At 35.6% G+C, this 23,920-nt stretch overlaps 1 protein-coding gene across 5 annotated transcripts; it reads left to right on the top strand.

Moving 5' to 3' along the window:
• The first annotated feature begins 2 nt into the window (after nt 1-2).
• Nucleotides 3-23,473, top strand: HDAC6 (histone deacetylase 6). 5 transcript variants are annotated; one of them, XM_085946971.1, is made up of 18 exons: nt 3-120; nt 275-412; nt 2,813-2,902; nt 4,219-4,349; nt 4,648-4,831; nt 5,693-5,964; nt 7,558-7,750; nt 8,361-8,420; nt 9,878-10,071; nt 12,629-12,882; nt 13,738-13,819; nt 14,587-14,857; nt 15,683-15,840; nt 18,058-18,253; nt 19,020-19,149; nt 19,394-20,127; nt 21,578-21,739; nt 22,926-23,473. In XM_085946971.1, the coding sequence occupies exons 1-18, from the start codon at nt 118-120 to the stop codon at nt 23,166-23,168; spliced, it is 3,495 nt and encodes a 1,164-aa protein (XP_085803097.1). In that variant the 5' UTR covers nt 3-117; the 3' UTR covers nt 23,169-23,473. The 5 variants fall into 5 exon arrangements, with proteins under 5 accessions (XP_085803097.1, XP_085803096.1, XP_085803098.1 ...); XM_085946970.1 differs by lacking the exon at nt 8,361-8,420 and adding an exon at nt 8,265-8,324; XM_085946972.1 differs by lacking the exons at nt 2,813-2,902; nt 8,361-8,420 and adding an exon at nt 8,265-8,324.
• The last annotated feature ends 447 nt before the right edge of the window (nt 23,474-23,920 follow it).

The following is a 23,920-nucleotide window of genomic DNA, read 5'->3' as shown; positions in this document are numbered from 1 at the left end:
ATCGTGAAATCTGCAAACGCGCATCAATAATTTGGGGTTAAAGCTGCAGAACGTTATTGTTCAAAATTTTTACTTGCATGTAAAGTATTAATACGTTTCAACGGTCTTATATTATTAATGGTGAGCATTTGTTTATAAAACAGTAGATAATAAAACATAAATTTTGTAATATAGTGTAATTTATGGTACAATCGCGCAATGTTTACATTTTGTTTGTCATGATGTCTTTTTATTGGCACAAAGGAACTACTAATTAGTAATCTAATCTATCTAGGCTACTCCTCCAACGGCAAGGCGAGTTAGTAATGAATCTAAAAAGGCTGCTACCGTTGGATCAGTATCTGGCGTGACCACCAGAAATGGGGCACGAAAAGCAAAAATACAAACGAGGGCGATGTCAGCTTCTTCTAAGGTAAATTTTTATTTCGCAATTATAAAACTATATTGCCTACTTACTATGTTATCATTTCACATGATTTATTTATTTTTCGCAATGAGAGACGTCCAATTTATACAAATAAAACACATCCAATGGCTGGCTATGCTATGCAATAAATTATTAAGCCTAGTCAAAATCAAATGGGTCCACTAAACAAATGAAGCAGGATTCAAATCTACAGTCCACAAGCTTAGAGGTGGATGTTCTACCCTACTCCAACACTCCACTAGGAAAATTGTACTGTAAATTGTAACATGCCAGTCAAATGTATACATTTTAACCGATTTAATAGCGCGTATACACGTGCATGGATTTATTGGCAGCAAAAGTGTGTATTTTAAACTATCGTGACTATAATTGTTTACACGTAAAAGTGCTGACTGTCTCTCCAATCTTATAGTGCCTGTACACGTGCATGGAATTACTGTCGGCAATCGTGTTTATTTTAAACTATCATGACAATAACTGTTTACACGTAAAAGTGCTGACTGTCTCTCCAATTTCATTCTTCAAGAGTGCGAGAGGCAAGGTTGTCATTTTATACTACTATCTGACAGGTCGTATTGAAAATCGGAGCTCAAAATGAGTAGTTCGTTTTTTTACCGGCATGTTCGCCCCTATCGCTGTACTGCGCAGGCGCAGATCGAAAATAATCTTACTTGCGCGCAATAAATCATCACAATTTGGAATCTTCTTGTTTGATTTATGGACGCAATCTTGCCAACTGCAGGATAATACATGTTTTCCCATACATTTTCTTACTGTGCACGTGTAAACGGGGTATCATTCTTTAAGAGTGAGCGAGACGCGATGTTGTCATTTTATGGTACTATTTGACAGGTCGTAAAAATAATTTAACCTCAAAATAAGTCTTTCCGCGGTGTACTTATTTTTTTGCCGGCAGGTTCGCTACTATCGTTCTACTGCACAGGCGCAGATTGAAAAAATCCCGACTGTCGCATGAAAATTCAAAAGCTTTCGAACTTCTTTGATTCATGCATGCAATCTTGCAACTGCAGGATAATACATGTTTACACATACATTTTCTTGTTATGGCCACAATAATACGTACTGTCAACAGTAAATCCATGCATATGTAAGCGGGGTATAAGTTTTGTATTATTCCATTTGAATTGTTTTTTTGCGACCTGGGTTTTGCTTTCTGCATTTTCAGGCACAATGACTCACCAATGGTAAATGCACACTGACAACGAATTCATTAAAAGAAAATAAAATCTTATTACCTACTAAGGTAAAGGAGCACGTATAAAAACTAATTTGGGAAACTCACTATTAATACCCACATTTAGTAAGCGCATTAAGTTGTCATCACCTACTTATAAACAATGGATCTAGGTAACATGTTGGGAATTTAATAAAATTAGCTAATGAGAAATGTCATTGTAGGTATATTTAATGACATTAGTGACTAAATTTACCTACAGTGTTTTGATCTGTTATATAAACAAGAATTAACTGTATTCATTATCAGTGTGCATCTACCATTGGTGAGTGTGCGTAGTGCTTGCTATAGTGTATTAATTTATTATGTAAACGTGAATTATCTGTGTTCATTGGCAGTGTGTATTTATCATTGTGTGCTTGAAGATGGTGAATGACGAAATCCACATCGAAAAAAACGATAAGTAATAGTATAAAACTTAAATCAATTAAAATTCAAATGTCATCAAGTACCCTCAGTCGATAATATTAAATATTTAAGAATTTACACGATGGCCGTGTGGTAATATATCCGCCTGGTAAGTCCGGGTTCAAATCCCGGGTCTGGCAAAATTTCACATTTTGGTTTTTAATGTGTGTTTATGTCTAGAGCTTGGACCTAATAGGTTGAGCAAATGGCTAACATCCAGTTCTCGTAAAAAAATAATGTTACGTTACGTTAATAATGATAATAACATATTATTCATGAGTAAGAGATGATCAAACTTTGAATTCAATTACCGTAGGTTTGTGAAAACATTACTTGATCTATGTTTTGCTTGTTCTTCTTACGGTTCCGTCTTTTTTCGAAGACTAGTGACCAAATTAAAATACATCGGTACCTACATATCTCTATATTGGACCAATCATACCAGATCGCCAACGCCTTCAACGTTGACTCACTTACGGAGGTTGCGTATCAAAGACAAATTCCTCCCTCTGTCCCTACTGACCTCTATCTGTCCCTGCATCGCGAGCCAGAGTGAATCATATTATTATGTCTCGTTGCTGAAAATATAGCTGACATATGCAGTCCAATTATTCATGAACATCTGTGTAGTTAGCAAATTTAAAATTAAAACTAATATAACTTTCCAAAAATATTTAATAATTATAAGTACTTCAATTTATGGTGATTTTGTTTATCTTTAGCTTTCTTCAGCATTATTAGCCGCTAAGAAAAAAGCTCAACAAAAGAAAAGGAATTCTGCTGAAGTTTTAATAAGAGACCATTTTCAAACGGTGAGCTCCCCATTTCCTCAACTAAAACTATACTAATTATGCTACGTATGATTAATATTTAATCAATATTAAACATTCTCATATCAATATAGATTAAGTATAGCTTCAGAACAAATTTATCTTCAAAGGAATGTTTTTTTAATCCTTTAAATATTGATGATTTCTGTTGGTTTACTATCTACATCAGTGATTCTCAACCAGGCTGCTAACTCATGTTCTGGGCTCGGTGCAAATTGTGAACAAAGTATATCTGCCACCTTTCTTATAATAGATTAAAAATTTTAATTATTTCAATAATCTATAAATAAAAAATATTGAAAAACATTTTTAAAGTTTGACTTAGTTAAATATTCGCATACTGGTTTTAATTGAAAAATAATCGGTGTCCGGAATGTTCTTTGCCTACAGTAGTTCTTTCCCCGCAATTCTTCCTGCCCACAATTCTTATCTCGCAATTCTTACCCCACAATAATTATTATTCCCACCCATAATTCTTTGCCCACAATTCTTTACGCTCACAATTCTTAACTCACAATTCTTTGCTTGGAAAATTCTTCCCCAGACATATTAACATACATAATATACCATTATTATATAATATTTGGATGGGAAGATTTATTCCTAGAAGTATATATTATTTACACATTGTTTGTAATCGGTAGCTAAACGTAATGTGAAGGGGTTTGTCATTTTTTTTACCCATGTCGAACACAGTATAAAATTTTACAAGGCCCATCAACAAAAAGATAGTGACTATCACTATCAATGTGCAGAGATTAATAAATCTTTATGTTCTCCAATTTTGCTGTAATAATTTGACTTATCTTTGATAACTTCTGCAGTCAGGTGTTTTTCTGTGATAACAGTTTTGTCTGTGTTCAAAATAAAGTTAGCAAGTTGCTATAAACATCTTGTGGTATTTAAAAATTAGTTATTATTTACAAAATAATTATTGTATGTTTATTAAGATGGAAAACTAGAGAGTTTAACATTCTTTAAATCATTAATTTTTGTGAAGTTCAAATGAATATTAATCCAGCTGTCATGATGTTATTGACAAATATAATAATATTATAATACTTGTCCTACTTTTGTGTATAATCTTTACTTCAATATGTCATAAAATTATTATCTTTATGACTCTTTGCACTCACATAGGACATTTTGCCAACAATACTCAGATAAAAATATCAATTCTCTAATATTCTTATTCATTTTCATTAGTCATTTTTCATTCCATCAGCAAGTTGTAGGTAATTTAGAAGAAACTCCGTTATACAATATAAAATAAAATAAATAATATTATTCTAATTTAGGCGATGGATTCAAAAAATATTGTGAGAGGTGATGTTGGATTGGTAACGGATCCCCATATGCTACAACACAGATGCTTATGGGATCAAAGCTACCCTGAATGTCCAGAGCGATTATCTTCAATTATTGAAAGGTAGACTTTTTTCAAACAATCAATTACCACATTTTAGGTTATTCTAATCTGTCCACTTTATATTTAAATTCAGATTTCTCGCCTCCCTTGCAGCTTCCGCTTTTAAAGAATCGATGATCATTATATTAGGTAAATTGAATTCGAATATGGCTTTAAACAAATTAACTTAAATGTAATGTATTATTGAAGTACGGCATAAAAAACAAATAATAATTTTCATAACACTTTGGACGTCAAAATATATTTCGATTGTATGACATTGATAAGAGTTTGAATTTTGAATTATGTTTACTTTTAGATGTAAAGAACTGGGTTTATTAGAGAGATGCAAATCTCTCACTCCGAGGGCAGCGAGCAAAGAGGAAGTCCTCGAGATGCATTCCGAGAGTGTTTACGACATGATGCTGTCCACACATCAAAGTGAAGATTATGACTTTTTGGAAAGGACTTCTGCTAAGTATGACGCTGTCTACATTCATCCTGTAAGTAGTGTTTTATTATTGGTGATCACAAGATCTAGTTTTCTTCATGTCGTTTCTACTCCCATCACAGCTTGTAATATTATTTTTGGGTGGGTAAATTAAATGAAAAAGAGGTCATTATTTACAAATACATTGAAGTAGATTTTCTTTTAAAAAACTTAATTACGATTTTCACTCTGGAACGGATGTATATGCTCTATAAGGCGCTGCCTGATTTCCAAGTTGTTCTATTTCACATTTTTAAGAAAAATTACTTTTTAATGCCATTTTGTTCTATTTCCAGAACTCTGTTTAACCCATTAGTCAGAATATAAAAATTATGAACGCATTTATCGATAATCTCGAAAATAAGTTATTCTTTTATATGCAGAACACAGTTTTTAATATATATAGGTTGTGCATATATTTCAATGTGAACTATCAAATTGCTCTCCTTAGAATTTTATAGAAAATGACATAGAACAACCTGGGAATCAGACAGCGATATATATATATTGGTGGTACAATTTATTATTTCAATGTGAACTTTCAAATTGCTGGAAATCAGGCAAAGTAGGGCCACCACAAAGTGGACCATAACAGTTTCAGAGGCAGCCACATTGCCACTGCTCCATCACGGGTGATTTTCCACTTTACATTTGCTACGTTCTTATCAACCTGCAACCTTTAATTTATCAAGCTTTCATGCTCTTTGTGGAGAAATTGGTCACAAATTGGAGCAAACCAAAAAGAGTATCACGTACGTTAATTTGGGTGACAATTGATATGGTTGTCCGCATGGCTGCCTAAGTTTCCTAGGCACTAGTAATAATTCATTTAATATTATTTTTTTATTTGACAATTATTTTTATGTTTTTTTAGACTTCCCATGAACTGTCTCTACTGTCTGCGGGCAGTACGATAGATTTAGTGGAGGCAATTGTGGAAGGTCGAATAGATTGTGGCGCGGCTCTGGTCAGGCCGCCTGGCCACCACGCTATGACTGCCGAACCGTGTGGTTACTGCTTCTACAACAATGTGGGATTGGCAGCTAAGCATGCGCTCACCAAATGCGGTGTGAAACGAATATTGATCGTCGACTGGGATGTTCACCACGGACAGGCTACGCAGCAGATGTTTTACGACGATCCAAGGTAATTTTTACTACATTATATCTACAAGCTATTAAGCCTTTAATAGCATGTACTATTGTCTTGTTTTAATAGTTTTAGCATTTATCTCCTACTAAGTACATTTTAATTGTTTTTTTTTGTATAACACAAGGAAACACACAAGAGTGTATCGGAAATATAGATAACAGAGACCGAAAAGTTTGACGTGAGGCTTGGCGGTGCCGCTCGTATTGTTTTCAATTTCGAAGTATTGTGGGAGTATTGCCAGGATTGGAAGATATTATTTGCCCTTTAAATAATTATAATATATTTTCGCAAATTTCAAATACAATGATATACATTTTTTCCCAATAACTTAGGATAAATATTATATGGCAACATTTCAAGTGTGTTTTGTACCTATCATCGCGGCAACTCTTTCGATAACGTTGTTAAAAGGTCGAATGAGCTTATTTTGTCGTTTTTCTTCTTCGCAGTAGGAGATAAGATGACTTATGCTGTCACTTTTCAAAACTTTTGCCATTATTAACACATCCAAATGACTGATACCGCCCGCGCACACATAAGAAACGTCAAATGCTTTCAAGGTGAGGGGAATGAATACTGAAACGTGAGAGGAGGGGATTCTAGTTCTTCAAGCCACCGCACATCAACTTAAACTTTTCGCACTCTAGTAATACGTTTTGCCCTAGTAAAATAAACTCTTTAGTTGCTTAGGCTGGCGCTATAGACCATTAGGTCCATTGTTGAATACACAACCATCCTCCAGTCATCGCTATCCCGAATTCTTTCTCCCCAGTCTATCACGCTCAATCTCTACGTCCCTCTTGATTGATTATCCGCCCATTCCATGGCCCCCACATCTTGAAGCGGGCCCACAGTCCAGGATCATTGGCGGTCCCACCTACCTATCGCTAAGTTTAAGGGCAGTGTACAGGGACAATAGTGCTTCCCAAATTCTACACAGAAATTATCATTTAATTAAGTATATCAATCATTATATAGGTATCACATCGAATTGCAACGCACACCTACATATTTAAAATATTTAACAGCCTTGAAGTAAAGTACTTTTTTTTACTATTAGAGTAAATTTGTGATGTGTGTTAATCTAACTTAGCTGGTCGACCCGCCATGCCGGGCCCCTCCTATGCCCGGGCCCCCAGGCTAAAGCCCTGTCAGCCACCCCTTATGGGGGCCATGGCCCATTCCCTCAGGAGGCGGCGGCCTAGTGGCCGAGTATCTAGAGGAGTTACATTAACATAACTTTATTGAGATGCATTGCATTTATCGTTTTGACCGGCTTATTTAAGTTTTCGTGCCCTCAAAACATTGACTATATTGGGCTTAGGTTGTTCGCAGAGCTCAACATTCGTACGGATGCGAGACACCTTTGGTATTTTTTTAACTTGTCTTAAGTGTTCTATGGAAAAAAATTTTTTTCGAATACTTGCACAGCCTTGTCTTGTTTCCTAAACTCCTTGGGTTTCAATAAAGCATTTCCCATTTCTATTGGTTAATCAGACTGAATGAGAGAATCTTTCTTTCATTAATTGTTTTACGATATAGTAGAAAGATTGCAAGTAACTGATATCAGCTTTTGATGATTTTCAGAGTTGTTTACTTCTCTATTCATCGGTACGAGCACGGCTCGTTTTGGCCAAACTTGAAGCAGTCTAATTTCCAATATGTGGGGTGCAGCGCAGGAACTGGCTATAACTTTAATGTGCCATTAAACAAAACCAAAATGCAAGATTCTGATTATTTGGCCATTTGGCAACAAATATTACTCCCGATGGCCCTTGAAGTAAGTTGCAACATGCATTTTTTCATATTATATTGTTAATTATGGATACATAATAAAATTAAATAATTTTACTCAATTTATTTATGTTTAAAAATGTTTATCAAGTTATATTGAATATTTTAAAATTTTGAAATATTTGTTGATATGCTCTGTGCTAGTCTAATGGTTAACATCAGAACACTGACACACTTTGAAATCGTACTGCGTATTATAAGGTTATCGAGAAAATATTTTTCTCTAACTACCTATGCTTCCACCGAAATGTCAATATTATTAATCATAGAATGCCGAAATCCGACTCGTATAGGATTAAAAATGACACGGTTTAGGTGCTTCCGGATAATTCGAGTCAACTTCTATGGTACATCGTCATACTTGGCCTCTGAACTGGCATGTGAGTGCAACTTTCAGAAGCGCTTAATGACGAAGATGGAATGAAACTAGAATGTAAGCCACCCTGATTACAATGACACGAATAAAACCAAATTAAAATGTTGTGAACTTCCTTCCGCAGTATCAGCCGGAAGTGGTGTTAGTATCGGCAGGTTACGACGCGGCGCTCGGTTGTCCTGAGGTAATTTGGTTACTCCTTTTTTACTCCTTGTTTCAGTTCTCCCCCGAATTGGTCATTTGCTCTGCGGGCTATGACTCCGCCCTCGGAGACGAGAAGGTCTATTTATTTTTCTACTTGCGGGAATGTTCAGTTGCGTGGCCAAATGCTTGCTTATAATTTTACTAATTCATGAATTAATATTACGTTTATTGTTATGTCCGATATTTTAAATAAAATAATCATGTCCACTCTGAGAAAATCGAATGAAACTACCCACTCAATATTTAAAATGACATAATTGTAATTTATGGTTTATTTCCTGGTTTTTTCATTTATGAATTGTTAATTTCTCGGTAGCCTCTTGAAAATGAAGCAAATAAAGAGATTGTCTCATTTTTAGCTTTATATTATGTACTGCATTTAATAATCATAGTGGGTTTTATCATTATCATCATCATCATTTTAGCCATTAAAATTGGATAAGGAGCGATGGGCTTTGTCTGTCTATAATTTTCAATGAAATTTGTTTGTCCTGTCGTTAAATTATGATATATTACATAAAAAGGTTGTGATTGTGAAATTTTTTTTTTTTTTTGAATTATCGATATTATCATTTCTTGAGAAAATGTTATTGAGATTCTCGAAGATCTTAATAAAATCATTCTCGAGAATTCATAAGCTCTAATCATATATATATTTATACGTACTGTAGCAAAATGCTTACTACAGTTTAGCGGTGGCTTGAACTTATTACTTAGTACATTATCGTTATGGCAGTTCTATCAGTGTGGTTTCTGCCCTCTTTGTTTTTATTTTACCAAATTCTCTTCTCAATGTTTTATGGCTGGGCTTAGTGAGGCTAAAATCTTTTCGCTCAACTATGATTTTGTATATACTACAAAACATTCGTTCCAACGCATTTATTCGATACACAAGGCTGCTATCGGCAGCTATCGAGGGTAGTTTATCTTATTTAAGTATCGAGGTTTTATAATTGTTACAATAAGTTTGCCATCTAAACTGTCTATCTCGCTCTAAAAGTTAACACTGCCAAGGGAGGTGCTGTTTCAGATGGTTAACTTATTGTAACAATTAACCTCCTCAATACATAAATATGATAAACTACCCTCGATAGCAGCCTTGTGTATAGAATAGATGTGCAGGACAGCAATTTAATATATGGCTAACCAGCATATAACCATCATCGGATGTAATATACATTATTTTATTTGTTATTAATTACATTTTACATGATTCATAATAACATAACGAATTAATAAAATTGGTACATAATAATAACAAAAAGAGATCACATATAATAATTTCAATAATATAGTGTTTTGCCTATCAGCATATTCAGGTTTTATGAATTTATCTATGATATTTATACAACTGAACTAGAAAATTTAATTTTTACAATATTGTAATGAAACAATCATGCGAATAGATGTCAGTGGTCTCAGTGCCGAAAAGTGAAACCTGGTGCATTAAAGCTTTATGGGAAAGTTCCCATTTAAACTCCATTTCCATCAATAGTCAAGAGTAACATGACATTGAATGATATAACTTTTCAGGGGGAAATGGAAGTAAGCCCGGCATGCTACGCACATTTGACGCACTTGCTTCTCGGCGTTTGTAGTAAAGTAGCGGTGATTCTAGAAGGAGGATATTGTCTCCCTTCTCTTGCGGAGGGAGCTGCTTTGACATTGCGTGCATTGCTCGGAGATCCTGTGCCCCTCCTGGCTCCACTCTCACCGCCTTCCCAATCGTATGTACAACTATTAACACTGACTATAATTTAATTTTTTGAAGTTCTCCATAATGGTAGGTTTGTTCAAAATACCCACTGTATAAATAAACAATATTTGTCAAATTTCTTATTCATATTGCATTTTTAGGTAAGTATATGTACCGTCTCACAAGACCCGAAAGACCTCCAAGGTAGAATGCAAGAACTCGCGGATGTCAGTCAAACGGTCGGTCTAAAGATAAATGTCTCAAAGACAAAAGTGATGAGTAACTGTTTTTCGGACCCTGCGATTATCTGTATTTATGGCACCCAACTCGAGCAAGTCAGCAGCTACGTCTATCTCGCAGCAGGTGTCCATAGACGGAAGCATGCACGATGAAATTGTTCGAAGAACAAAGCTGGGATGGAGTGCTTTCGGACGTCTGAATAGTATCTTCAAGGGTGACCTACCATTATGTCTTAAGTGTAGGGTGTTCAACCAATGTGTGCTACCCGTGCTCACGTATGGCTGCAAGACGTGGACCCTCAACATGAGAGATGTCCAAAGGCTAAGAGTCACACAGCGAGGCATGGAGAGGTGTATGTTGGGCATCAAGGAAAGGACTATAAGAGAAATGAATGGGTTAGGAAGCAGACAGGAGTACGCGATGTAATAGACGTTGCCAAACAGCTGAAATGGAGATGGGCGGGGCACATTGTTCGCCGAAAGGACGGCCGCTGGACAAATGCCGTCATCCAGTGGTACCCAAGGGGCATGAAACGGCCACAGGGCCGCCCTAAAAGCCGCTGGATTGACGAATTAGTAAAGTTCGGCGGAAATACGTGGCAGCGAACGACACAGGACCGACAGAGTTATAGAAAGCTTGGGGAGGCCTTCATCCAGCAGTGGATTGACCCCGGCTGATGATATGTACCGTATAGGGACCTATTATTTTAATTGGAATTTAAACTTCTATGTTGGCTATGAACTAAATTTATTATGTGAAAAAACACTGTCTATCATTTATATCACCAGCAATCATGTTTTTGTATTTCCTAAACTTTTCTGTGTTCGAAAAGAAAAGGGGGACAAGTCTTATATTTTTAAATAAAGTGAGAATGCCAGCCACTCGATGCGGAGTGTTTGGAACTCACGATTGTACTCGGACAAAACCAAACGCCGCCTATTCGATGCTTGCATTCTGATGGTGCTGCTTTACGGTAGCGAATCATGGCACCTTACGAAGGCTCAGAGCAACCGTATACTGAGCTTCAAAAACAGATGTTTGCGACGGGTGTGCATGACTTTAGGAGCAACGAGGAGATAAGAGAACTCACCAAGCAGCCTCTCATCACGCTGTGAGTAAATAGGCGACGTTGGACCTGGCTCGGCCACGTGCTGCGAATGCTAGAAGAGAACCTCAACCTGGCTTGCCTGTTCTTCAAGCCAACCGGATTCCGGCGTCCTGGGCTCCGGAGGCCGCTAAATACTATCTATAGAGTGTTTACGGCAGAGCTATGGGGTGTTGGTTTGACCTGGAACGAAGCAGACTGGCGAGCGATAGGGATTCTTGGAGGCGCCTCGTGGTGTCCATATGCTCCATCTAAGGGGCGGATATGGCCGAAGAATAAAAAGAGTATGCCAGATTAACTATAATGCATAAATGACGAGACAATTCGAATCAATATCTCTGAAATAGTAAATTTCATACAGGAACGTGCAAGGTCCATTAAAAGTGGTTCGAAACTTAATGTGCTTTTAGCTCTTCAGAAAATTAGTGAATTTAGACATATCATCCTTTTCCTTTTGCATACAGATTTTGTATGTTAGCTTGTACTTCCTGCCGCAGAGTTCTATATAGTTCAATGACTTGTATAGCTAGCTGTCTATACAACACAATATTGGTGGTATTTTGCTATAACCTTTGTATAAAAAAAATTATAAAATGTTTGTTTTTATAATCTGATCTTTTCATACTCAATTCAAGGCAAACATTTTTTGAATTCTGTTGAATTTGGATCCCCCCATGCACACTCATAGTATGTCGATATGTATTCAGATTTGATATTTGAACATTTTATTATCATTAGATGGTAATTGAAAAAACAATTATGAACACATTATAATATAATATATTTATCATCATCAACACACACGACAACCCGGTGTGGGTCTTGACTTCCTTCAACAACTTTCCACATATTATGTTTTAGCTATGTTTTTTTGGCTTTAGCTTATAGTACTGTAAATTCCTTTTTCAGTGCCGATTTTGAGATGATAAATGTATATTGATAGCCATATGTTTTAGTTTGCTATTTACTGTTTAGTAACAATGGGGTATTAAAAAGCAGACAAGCCAGGGCATCGTGTCACCATACCTTGCCTATGACCATATTCCTGACTGCAGCTTCATGCGGCATTGCTCTGATGTCATTGTCATCTCTACAAGCTTTATGATTTTAGTCAGAGTTTTAAATGTTGTCATCGCTTCGTCTACCTGATAATATATTTGCAGCACAATGTATAGCAAAATATCCAATCCGGCAGTGACTGACAGATTCTGTTTATTGTTAATTTAATTTCTTCTATTCACAGAATAAAAGAGACGATTCTCAATTGCATCTACACTCACAAACCGTTCTGGAATTGCTTTAAATACCAGCCCACATACGGCACCGACACTTCTGTTCTTAACGTGTCAGATATTAACAAAGAGAAGCACATCGTAGAAGTGAAATGGTTGGGAAACGAGGAGCGGGCGGAAACATTTGCCACGCGGGATTGTTACCCGTTGCAGAACAAAGACTTCTTGGATGATGTTCACCGTCGGCTTACTCAGCTCAAAATAAGTAAGTTTTGTTTATTCTTCACTGGAGTCATTTCAATTTGAATTTGAATTTCAATATCTCGAAAACCACCTGTTAAGTACCACGACTTGTTGATGGTATAACAAAAATAATTGCTCAATGAAAGATGAAATCATACAAGGGTAAATGTACGTAATAAATAATACATAATTATAAAGAATAATTGAACACCAAATTCTATTACTACTGTCCGTCAAGAAGATCTAGGCAATAACCGGAAGTCGCTGCTAGTGCAGTTAAAAGTGGGAGGGGCCTGTTAGTTCACAGTTTTAACAAGTTCACAACTCGTCGCTAACCGGACGTCGCTATAATCGAATTGCGGTTAAAAATGGGAGGAGCTTGTTAGTTCACAGTTTTAACACGTAGCCAAGAAAATCTTGTCCTACAGTAAACATCCATGTGCTAACCATTTAAAAATGAAATTATCAGTTTATAATTACTTAAATATGATATGTAAATGATTGATTGTAATTATTATAAATGTCTAGGAAAAACTGTGTCAATCACAGTCCCAGAGTCGATACATTTTCATATGACGCATCTACCTCATTCAAATCCTCACAAAACAACTGGTAGTTTCTTGGTCCACAATGCGCAGTTAGCCACTGCCTCAGGTGATTGACACTATTAGTGTGTCAGAGAGAGTACAAGTCACCATTCATACCGTAGTAAGCAGCTTGTTTTCAATTTTTGTTTTATTTCGATTTGCATTGAACAAACATACATTTGTGTCTAAAATAGTTTAGTTTCAACAACAATATTATTAATTAACGTCTGTGATTGATGAAACATCTGGAATAAGTAGCTGTATTGTATGTGTTGTTTCTTTTCTTACAGCTACCAACCTGTCAGTTCCCGCTAATCGACTATGCTATGTGTACGACGAAGCCATGCTGAAGCATAAAAATATATGTGAGCCGTAAGTGTAGATATCTTTGTGATTTAGTAAAATTATCTTAATTCAATAGACATTGAAGGCAACTTTCTCTACTAGATGGAACAAAAGTTAATATGAATATAAGCTAAAAAGGACCAATGGATTAACGTGTAAATTAGCTGCAAGTCATTTTTCATGGCAGATTTTACCCTCACTTAATATTAGATTCATTCAACAGTTAATTATTAAATGTGCAGTTATGACCAAGATTAACCTCGAAACTTTTGTTACGAATGGATGTTATTTATTTTAATTATTAGGTACAAGTACATATACATAATATATGACCATTTCAAACACGATTTATACCGGAACAAAAAGATTTACATTATGAAACAAATTAAGCTAGGTTATGTATTAAAATGTAAATTTAGCCTGTCTAAGGAGAGACTACATCAATTATTTTACATAGAAAGGCGGTCAAATACACGGAATTATAATTATTTAGAACAATAATATATCAATTACAGAAGCGTCAACTGCCAAATGCGGTGGCTATGAACAATGCCAGCACATAAAATTTTCTGTCACTATACTACAATTGTTCCAGAAATAACATCAAGTGCTGTAATACTAAGGATTCATAAAGCTCCATCTAGGTATAGTCTACGATCTTTGGTTGAATCACAACTGTCAGTTTGAATATTGAAAGGATTGTCATGATCGTGTCTTTAGGAATTTAACGGGTTTTTGAAGGTATGCTTGGATTTCATCGTAGCAAGTTTGAATGTTCTCGCTTACTGTTGCAGTGGTCACGTAGAAAGACCAGAGCGCCTGTCCAGTGTTCACCATCGCCTAAGCGAGTGGGGCCTACTGGAGCGAGCTGTCCACATTGCAAGCCGCACAGCTACCGACGAGGAATTGCTTCTTGCACACTCGCAGTCACTGTTGACTTTGGTTCAGGACACCGCCGGCAGCCTTCCGCGGAACCTGATAGCGCAACAGTCCAGTTTCGAATCGCTCTACCTCCACCCTGATACATCTCTAAGTGCTAGCACAGCTGTTGGTAGTGTTTTACAGGTATTTTAATCATTCTTTTTCCAATACTTGAATGGAAATATATCACACAAACATAGACCCCTCCAAACCAACCCACACCGCACCACACTCGGTCTTAATCGAGTGTATCATGAGACCCTACGTTTTGGATGTGACGCATCAGCAGGTTTTTACTGCTGGGCATGTCTCAGGAGCAGATGCCCAAGTCTCTCAAGTGAGCTTTGACTAATTTTACTGAAAGACATAATTTAATGGGTGATTCTATTGATTCTTTGAAATGACAATACTTTTATATTCCCTTATGCCATATGGCCTCTCGTTACACAGATTTTTGATATAATGGCCCTTTTTTAATTATGGCACCATTTCAATACATCCAAAACGACAAATAGTTTTTGATACAAGTATTTTCTACATCATGCAGAACGATAACAAGTCAATTCAAATAAAATAAAATCTGACAAATAGCAGCGATTTATGAAAAGCGTTTCAACTACAAAACTGAAATTTTCAATATGTAGGTTGTTCATAGATTTTTTTTGGATCTGTATGGATATTTTTCAACATTTCTGTTTACAGGAATTTGTTTACCGATTACCATGAATTGATACAAAACTAAGTTACTGAATTTAAATCATGTCTTCATCAAGAAGCACCTACCCTCAGTAGTATTAATTTATTACTTGTTCAAAATCTTTCAGGATTCCAATAATATAACTATACTGAAATATGTACATATTAATAACCAATTACTACTTTACCTATGATGGATATAATATGTTACTGATGAAATTCAAAATATACCACAGTAATAATATGTAACTAATTAAAATATATATTTTATAGGTTGTAGACGCAGTGCTGGGCGGAGAAGCCCGATCTGGCGTTTGTATAGTCCGCCCGCCAGGTCATCATGCCTCCGAAGATGTGCCTAGTGGATTTTGCATTTATAATAATGTTGCCGTTGCAGCCAAGTACGCCCAGTCATATCACTCCCTCCAAAGGTGAGTTATCATTCAAAATCACTAACCCGTTTGTGACCTCATAATACCTTGCATTTTGTATTTGTTTTGATATATCTGTAGTGCATGGGAGAAAACATATGTAAATGTGTAGGACAGCAAGACAGGGAGAAGATGCAAGGTTAAAAAAAAAGATTGTAAACGCAAATTCTACACTTGTAAAATATACTACGAGGGTGGGTCAATAAGTCCTTAGAAAAGCCGACAGGTGGCGCGACTAGTACTGTAAGCGGTTTGTTTTCATGCAGCGGCACTACCGATTCAGTATGCTGCGAAGTTTCAATCAGATTGGTCGGGTTGTTGTGTGTTTCTCGTACATTTAAAAAAAAAATTTGCTTGTTTACAAAAATGGAGAAAATTGAGTTTAGAGCTGTTATTAAACATTTTAATATAAAAGGGTTAACAGCAAAGGAAATAAAAAATGAGTTGGATTTAGTTCACGGCATATCTGCTCCTTCACTTGCAACTATTTATAACTGGTTAAATGAATTTAAACGTGGTCGTACATCAACAAAGGATGAACCACGCTCAGGACGTCCTGTAGAGGTGACTACACCAGAAATGATCAATAAAATCCACAATATGGTGTTAAGTGACCAAAGATTAAAGTTGAGTGAGATAATTGAGGTTACAGGGATCTCAAAAGGTAGCGTCATTTCTATTTTACATGACAAATTGGGCATGAAAAAAATTTCTGCAAGATGGGTGCCGTGTTTGCTCACAGTCGACAATAAACGCAATAGGGTGGTGGCCTCTAAAGCCCTGTTGTCGCTCATGCAACGCAATCCGGATGAATTTTTTCGTCGCTTTGTGACTGTAGATGAAACATGGATACACCACTATACTCCCGAGACGAAAGAACAGTCAAAGCAGTGGATTGCGAAAGGCGAACCATGTCCAAAGAAGGCGAAAACCGTAAAATCAGCTGGTAAGGTTATGGCTACTGTATTTTGGGATGCACGTAGAATTATTTTCGTTGACTATTTGGAAAAAGGAAAAACAATAACAGGGGATTATTATGCATCTTTATTGGACCAGCTAAAAAACAAAATTGAAGAAAAACGGCCTCATTTAAACAGGAAAAAAATCCTCTTTCATCAGGACAATGCCCGTGTTCACACATGTTTACGATCAATGGCTAAAATTGAAGAATTGAAGTTCGAATTGGTCGACCACCCACTGTATTCGCCAGATTTAGCCCCCAGTGACTTTTTCCTTTTCCCAAACTTAAAAAAATGGCTAAGTGGACAACGTTTTTTTTCAAATGAAGAAGTCATCGATCGGACAAATGCTTATTTTGAGGACCTTCCGAAAACTTATTTTTCTGATGGTTTAAAAAAAATTGAGAAACGTCTAACCAAGTGTATTGAGCTCCAAGGAGATTATGTTGAGAAATAAAAAAAAATACAAAAATAAAAACTGTTTTAATGCTTTTTTCTAAGGAATTATTGACCCACCCTCGTAACACGAAAATAAATTTATTTTAATCAGTTCATGAAAGCAAACAAATGATAGGAAGGTTTCATAATAGTTTGACAGATGCTTACAGTGAAGTACTAGCACATTGAGTTTATATAATGAAACAAACTTCATCACAATAATAGATTCAAATTTTCATTATTAAACAAAATAGCCATGGTATTTTTGAACATGGAAAACGCTCTATAGCTGTCATCGGCACCAGATCTTACTTGACGTGTGTTAGAAATGTCATATAGCAATATATAAATTATGGTAACTAGCAGAGCCAGCTGCTTCGCTAGACTTTGCAGGTCGTTTGTGCGTCCTAATCAATTAGTGGTAGAATTTAAGTTTCTGAAATATTATTTATATTACTTAGGCTTATTACAATATAAAAGAAGAAGACACATTATCACAATTTTATATAATTATCATTAATAAATAAAAACATTGTATATTAATCACATATCCAGAATGTGACATGAGTTTCATTTACCTACAAAGTGGCGTTTAAATTAAAAATTAGTGTGTTATCCAAGAGATTTTATCGTAATAATTATATGTATTGATTAAATTAAATAATTGTGTGTCGGTACAAATATACACTTTTCCATGCCTTTATCGGGCCGATCATGTGGAAACTGTTGTTGTTATTGAATGAATGAGTGGAATGTAACTGTGAAGTCTGAAGGTTACACTATCGAAGTTTTATCATTGCGTGGCATTTTTTCTTTATAGAATCCTGATTGTTGATTGGGATGTGCATCACGGGAACGGCACACAAAGTATATTCATCGATAATAAACATGTGCTGTACATCTCGCTCCACCGATACGACCATGCTACCTTCTTCCCAACCTCAACAGATGGCGACTACACTAAAGTCGGTACTGGCGATGCTGCCGGCTTTAATGTTAACATTCCATGGAACAAGGTGAGCATTTGATGTGGTATTTAAATCTATATCGACTGTATACCTTCTGATTGTCAGTAGATACGTTTAAGGAATTGAAGTAGTCATGAACTAATAGATACATAATTACATTCTGTCTTTATAATCGTAATGGATTTTAAGATGGAGATGATCTCATGAACAAATACCTGTGAAAGTCTTAAAAATTTTGTCTTATAATAGTAAAATAATTTTTCCGAATGCTAATTTTGTAGTATATTTCAAGTTTATACGATTGTTAATATGGTTACAGGACAGAAACATCTTCTGTGAAGTAGTAGCAGAGTCATGCCCCTAACACCATGGGTCCAATTTTTTCAATGTGTTTGATCCAGAGAAGGACCCATTAGGCATGGGCGAGTGGCCAATCATTTCTCCAAAAAATAGTCTGTTTACTCATTGACTGCTGAGTAGATAATTACTTTTTAATTATCACATTTAAATAACATGCTAATTACATCTATCGGCCGCCTGATCGTTACGCGCTAGGTGCGTTTTCAGCGTCCAATGACTTAATATGTATAATGTTTCAGTCAGTGGAGGCTCGTGAGCTCGGACTAAGTAATATTTTTTTATCATTGCCTGCATCTATCAGAATAGCATAGGAAGAGGTAGTATGTATTAGCATCATACAGCTAATTTACTATAGTCTTTTGATGGAATTTTACTGATTAAATTTTATTAGAGGCTCATAGATGCATATGTATACATATAAAAATAATTGCTATGTACATATTTATATTTCTAGCGCGGTATGGGTGACGCAGAATATTTAGCAGCATTTACGCAAGTCGTACTTCCCATTGCATATGAATTTAAGCCAGAACTTGTCCTCGTGTCAGCTGGATTTGATGCTTGCATAGGAGATCCACTTGGAGGTAAATGATCGCCCTATTTCAAGATTTGCTCTATTAATTGAATTGGAATTTATGTCATAGATCTGTATTTAATAGTTTTGAAACAAAGTTTATGTTATACCAATGTATCATAGCTGTGGATATTTTTGCATTTGTGGATATGCAGAGCTACAGATCCCCTTACTCTTTCACATACACATACTGATGACATTCCCGCTGAGGTCACCGTTTATATGTAATAAAGTTTTCTGTTTGATGCTTTCAGGTTGTAAAGTGACTCCAGAATGTTTTGGAAGATTCACTCACTGGTTGTCAGGCCTCGCCAATGGAAAAATTATCCTATGCTTAGAAGGAGGATATAATGTCACGGCGATATCTTACGCCATGGCGATGTGCACCAAAGCTTTACTGGGAGATCCGATAGTTCACCATTACGAACCTAAATTGTTAATGCATCCGAGTGCTGTGGAATCCATAAATAATGTAATATCAGTTCAGAAACAATACTGGAAAAATCTCTGCTTCCAAATCGCTCTGCCCAAAGAAAATGTTCTACCGCCGCCGGAAAAAAGCCGAGGTCTCATAACAAGCGAACCATTGCTGCCTCAGAAAAATATCTTTTCTGATAACGCAGATGGGGATATTTCCGCCAACCTTGACAATACGGAGGATCAAGATTCATCCGTTGACAGTTCTAAAATGCATGACAGCATCAGGCTAAATCAAAGTGAACCGATTATTTCTATGTCCACGATGGGTATGGAATCTCTTTCACTCAGAGATTCTGATGTGTGTGCTAGTACTGTCACCCTCTGCCGTGAAATGAACAAAGTAAAATGCACTGATACACCCGAGCATTCCACCCCTGGAAGTTCTCAACCACAGAAGTCAACCGGAAATGGAGCTTCTTGCAGTAGTTCTAGCGGGCCAGCGGCGGGAAGCAGTGCTGCTGGAGATAAAGTACTAACTCTAACAGACTACCTTTCAGAGAATATACAAGTTAGTATATTGACCACTTATTTCAACCCATTAAATGCCGGGAGGTATTAGCATGGCGGTACCCGGCGGACCACGAATTTCTATGAAAACATAAAACTATAGAAACATATCATTATTTAGAAATATATTAAAAGTATATCATAAAGACTCATATCGGTTAAGAATGTCGCCATAATTCCTAGTGATGGCAGTATGTGTACAATATAATAAACTATTTATTAAACAATCGACCGGGGCTAGTGTAATGAGTGTAAAGTACAACATTTATACACGCTCATTTTCTATGCCCGGCCTTATATGCACGGAATTGTAGAGCGCGTGGCATACATCCGGTTAAGTGATCCATCCTTACTTTGCATTCTGTATATAAAGACTTTATATTGCTAATTGACTTATTAGCTGAACAGAAGACACCCTTCCTTATGTCATCTCTAGTGAAGTGATGTACAACCTCTTTATCAGTAGCCGGAAGCCAGGAATAAGGACACAGATAATTCGAAGTTTGCCGTAATTCAAAATTTTCACGAAAAAAAGTCTCTTGAACTTTATTTTCATATAAAACCATACCTTTAATTCGAATGAATTTCGTAATTCGAAATGATTTCAAAGTCCTGGCGTATAAAAATATTCAATAAATCGTAATAAAGTAGACTATTTCACGAACCAATCATTAAAAATTATGACAGACTTTTCTTAAAACATCATAAATTACTTATTTTATGAAGGTAATAAAAATAATCCTGACATTTTATGACCCATTAATGCACACAGCGGTATGTCATCAGAGGCACAACTGCACTCCACTCAAAGGAAAATCAATAACTCACATGTTTCAGGGATTTAGGTATTTAATTATTGTTGATTGTTTATTAGATTTTCACATAGTTTTACTAGAAAACCAATGCAAAACAATTGTGTTGGAATTGCAAATTAGAAAAATATAAAAATATTTCGTCTATAATTATAGCTACTTGGTAACTTCAATTTATGAATTAATGACACATGGTACCTATTTGCACAGATTTTAATTTGAACGAATTGTATCGGAAATTTAGTAGGCACATCTATGATCGTAAGCGAAATTAACGAAAATCAAAATATTTTTTTTAATATTTTCCCCCATACATTTCATAATTCGAATTTTTTTTCGATTGTCGGACCTGTGGAATTCGTATTAACGAGGTTTTACTGTATCGTATAATCGTCAATTAATGAACTCTCCTTACTCTAGAAATGTTATTCTTTTACGCATGTTTATTCATCGTCTTGTCAATGCTGCTCATGTTTTCGGTGTCAAATGAAAACACATTATCTTTGAAGTGGCGAGAAAGTTAAAAAACATGGTTTACTTTTAAAATCACAATTTGAGACATATTTATTGTTATGTGTGCCGCGCTAAGCACTCTTAACAATTGTCACATACGTGAAATGTCATAATTTTCTTTCACAGGCGATACTTAATGAGGAGATGTTTGCTGTGGTACCATTGGCGTGGTGTCCTCACATCGAAACCTTGACCACCATCCCCACAGAAGACAAATTCGCGCAGGGTCAGAAGTGCATTAATTGCGAGCATACCAAAGAAAATTGGGTCTGCTTACATTGCCACATCGTAAGTAGTTTTAGGATTCATGTTGTATTAAATTTTGATATTATCTATACAGGGGTGTGAACCAAAATTTCTGTGGATTTAAAGACGTGTTAATTTCCCCAAAACTGTGGAAGACTTTATTGTCCTTTCAAAACTATTAGTTAAGTATTAGCTTCATCATATTACATACAAATTCCTCTATCTCAGATTTCACTAGTTGTGTTGGGCCCACATGCGCCACGTAAGTAAAAATGGAAATTTTATGGTATTTTCTGGTCTGGACTTTCCTTAAATGTTGTAATTATATGAATAATTATATATTATATGTAGTATGAGGCGTCTAATTCCAAAAAGCGATAAGTCCACATTTGGCCAAAATCATAACCCTACGAAAAAAAATATTTTAAGTCTCGATTTATTACAAAAAGCGCCAAGTTTAAAGCTTGGTTGATTTCGCGCGTGTTTAAGTCAACCAATAAGAAATCGTTCTATATTGAAATGGGCGTCTCCCATGCTGTAGCATCTGGTAAACTCATGACAGTGCCAAGGAAATATGTGCCTTATGCGGAATAAATTAAAAAGTGAGATACAAGTAGCACTATGTCCAATTTTATTTTGCCTATATTTATTACATTTAAGAGTTTATCGGCTGAAACAAATTGTCATTTAGTTCTAATTTCGATATAGAATACAACGGAAAAAATAATAAATGAAGCTTTTATTCTATTTTCAAAGCATGATCCTGGACACACCTTAAACATTGTAGATAATCTATTTATATAATTTTGAAGCCTTATTATCCTTTATATTTATTTTAAACATTTGATGACTGCTTAAAGTATTTTTATTACATGAAATAGTATTAGAATATAGTTATATTTCAGTACATAACTGTGCAGTGGTGTTAAGATATTTTAATTTTGAAACGCATTTATAAAACCATTAGTAAAATTGTTTACTATTTAAATAATAGAAATATTTACGATAAAAAATTATATTTATAATCTCTGTGAACCCAAATTTGACAAGAATTAGGCATTTTATTAATCAAAATATGGGCACGATTACCACATTTGAAGATAATTCTAAAGATATTGATTATAAGCTATGTCTTTGACCATTCAAATGTGATAAAACATCCTACGAATAATGACAGTTTAATATGCCAATTCATATAATGTGTAAAATTGAATTTGTGTGTTTTCAGAGAGCTTGCGGTCGATACATTGGAGGTCACATGTTGGAACATTACTCAATCTCTGATCACGCGTTGGTTCTGTCCCTGGAAGACCTCTCAGTCTGGTGCAATGGCTGTGAAGCATATCTCGACAATAAACTCCTCTACCCGCACAGGAATTGTGCTTACCGTGTCAAATTTGGGGAAGATCTTCCTGTCTCTCACGATGAACCGAACACTATTGAAATAATCTGTCCAGTCAAGTTGACTTGAGTACTAATTTTATGCATTAATTTATTTACCTTATGTATTTAGCAAAAAACTTTATTGATAATTATTGATACTGGAAAAAACCATTAAATTTGAAACTAATAAAAAAGCTAATTGAGACTAACTAACCTTACAAGTGTTGGGTGCACTTTTAACTTAATTTTTTCTTTATTTACTTTATTTTTATATAAATATGTAAAAAAAAACCTTGATAAAATATCTATTGAAAATTAATAGATAACTTGATTAAAATTAGCAGTATTAATTGTTCCATAAATAAAAAAATGTAACAATCCAAATAACTCTTCATGACGTCTTCTCATTTATTACAACCTTCCGGAAGTTTCCTGTACATTTTAGTAATCCTCTTTGTTGTGTTGGGTATGTTATTGCAACATTATTTTCCAGAGCCTTAGGCCTTCCGCTCATGAGAATACTCAAAAAAGACGAGACAAACTAAAATTCCAGCCAGTATCTCACTAATGTATTTCAATGGCGACTCGCTTGCGGCAAGACTGGAATCTCTCATTTTTAATTAAAAATTTGTGACAGAAGTTGAGAAATACTCCTGCCTGTATAATTACAGGCTGCTAGAATATTTTCGTAAAGATATTACGGAAAAGGCTTAGAATGAAGTAAGAAAGACAATGGGTTTGAGGTTATGAGATTATTATTGCAAGTGGGTTTCAGTAGCGCTGTGCTCGAAGCATCAGTCACTAACCAGTTCATGAGTTCCATCAGCTGCCAGTTCGTCG

The sequence above is a fragment of the Rhyacophila brunnea genome, unplaced genomic scaffold, assembly GCF_057557595.1.
Source record: "Rhyacophila brunnea isolate RB1 unplaced genomic scaffold, BYU_Rbru_1.0 scaffold_2, whole genome shotgun sequence".
Lineage (NCBI taxonomy): Eukaryota > Metazoa > Arthropoda > Insecta > Trichoptera > Rhyacophilidae > Rhyacophila > Rhyacophila brunnea.
This window is presented reverse-complemented; position numbering and strand designations above follow the sequence as displayed.

Coding starts and splice junctions, on each gene's coding strand:
- HDAC6 (XM_085946971.1), top strand. Junction 2,903..4,218: donor TAAGAGACCATTTTCAAACG/GTGAGCTCCCCA, acceptor ATTCTAATTTAG/GCGATGGATTCAAAAAATAT. Junction 7,751..8,360: donor TACTCCCGATGGCCCTTGAA/GTAAGTTGCAAC, acceptor TCCTTGTTTCAG/TTCTCCCCCGAATTGGTCAT.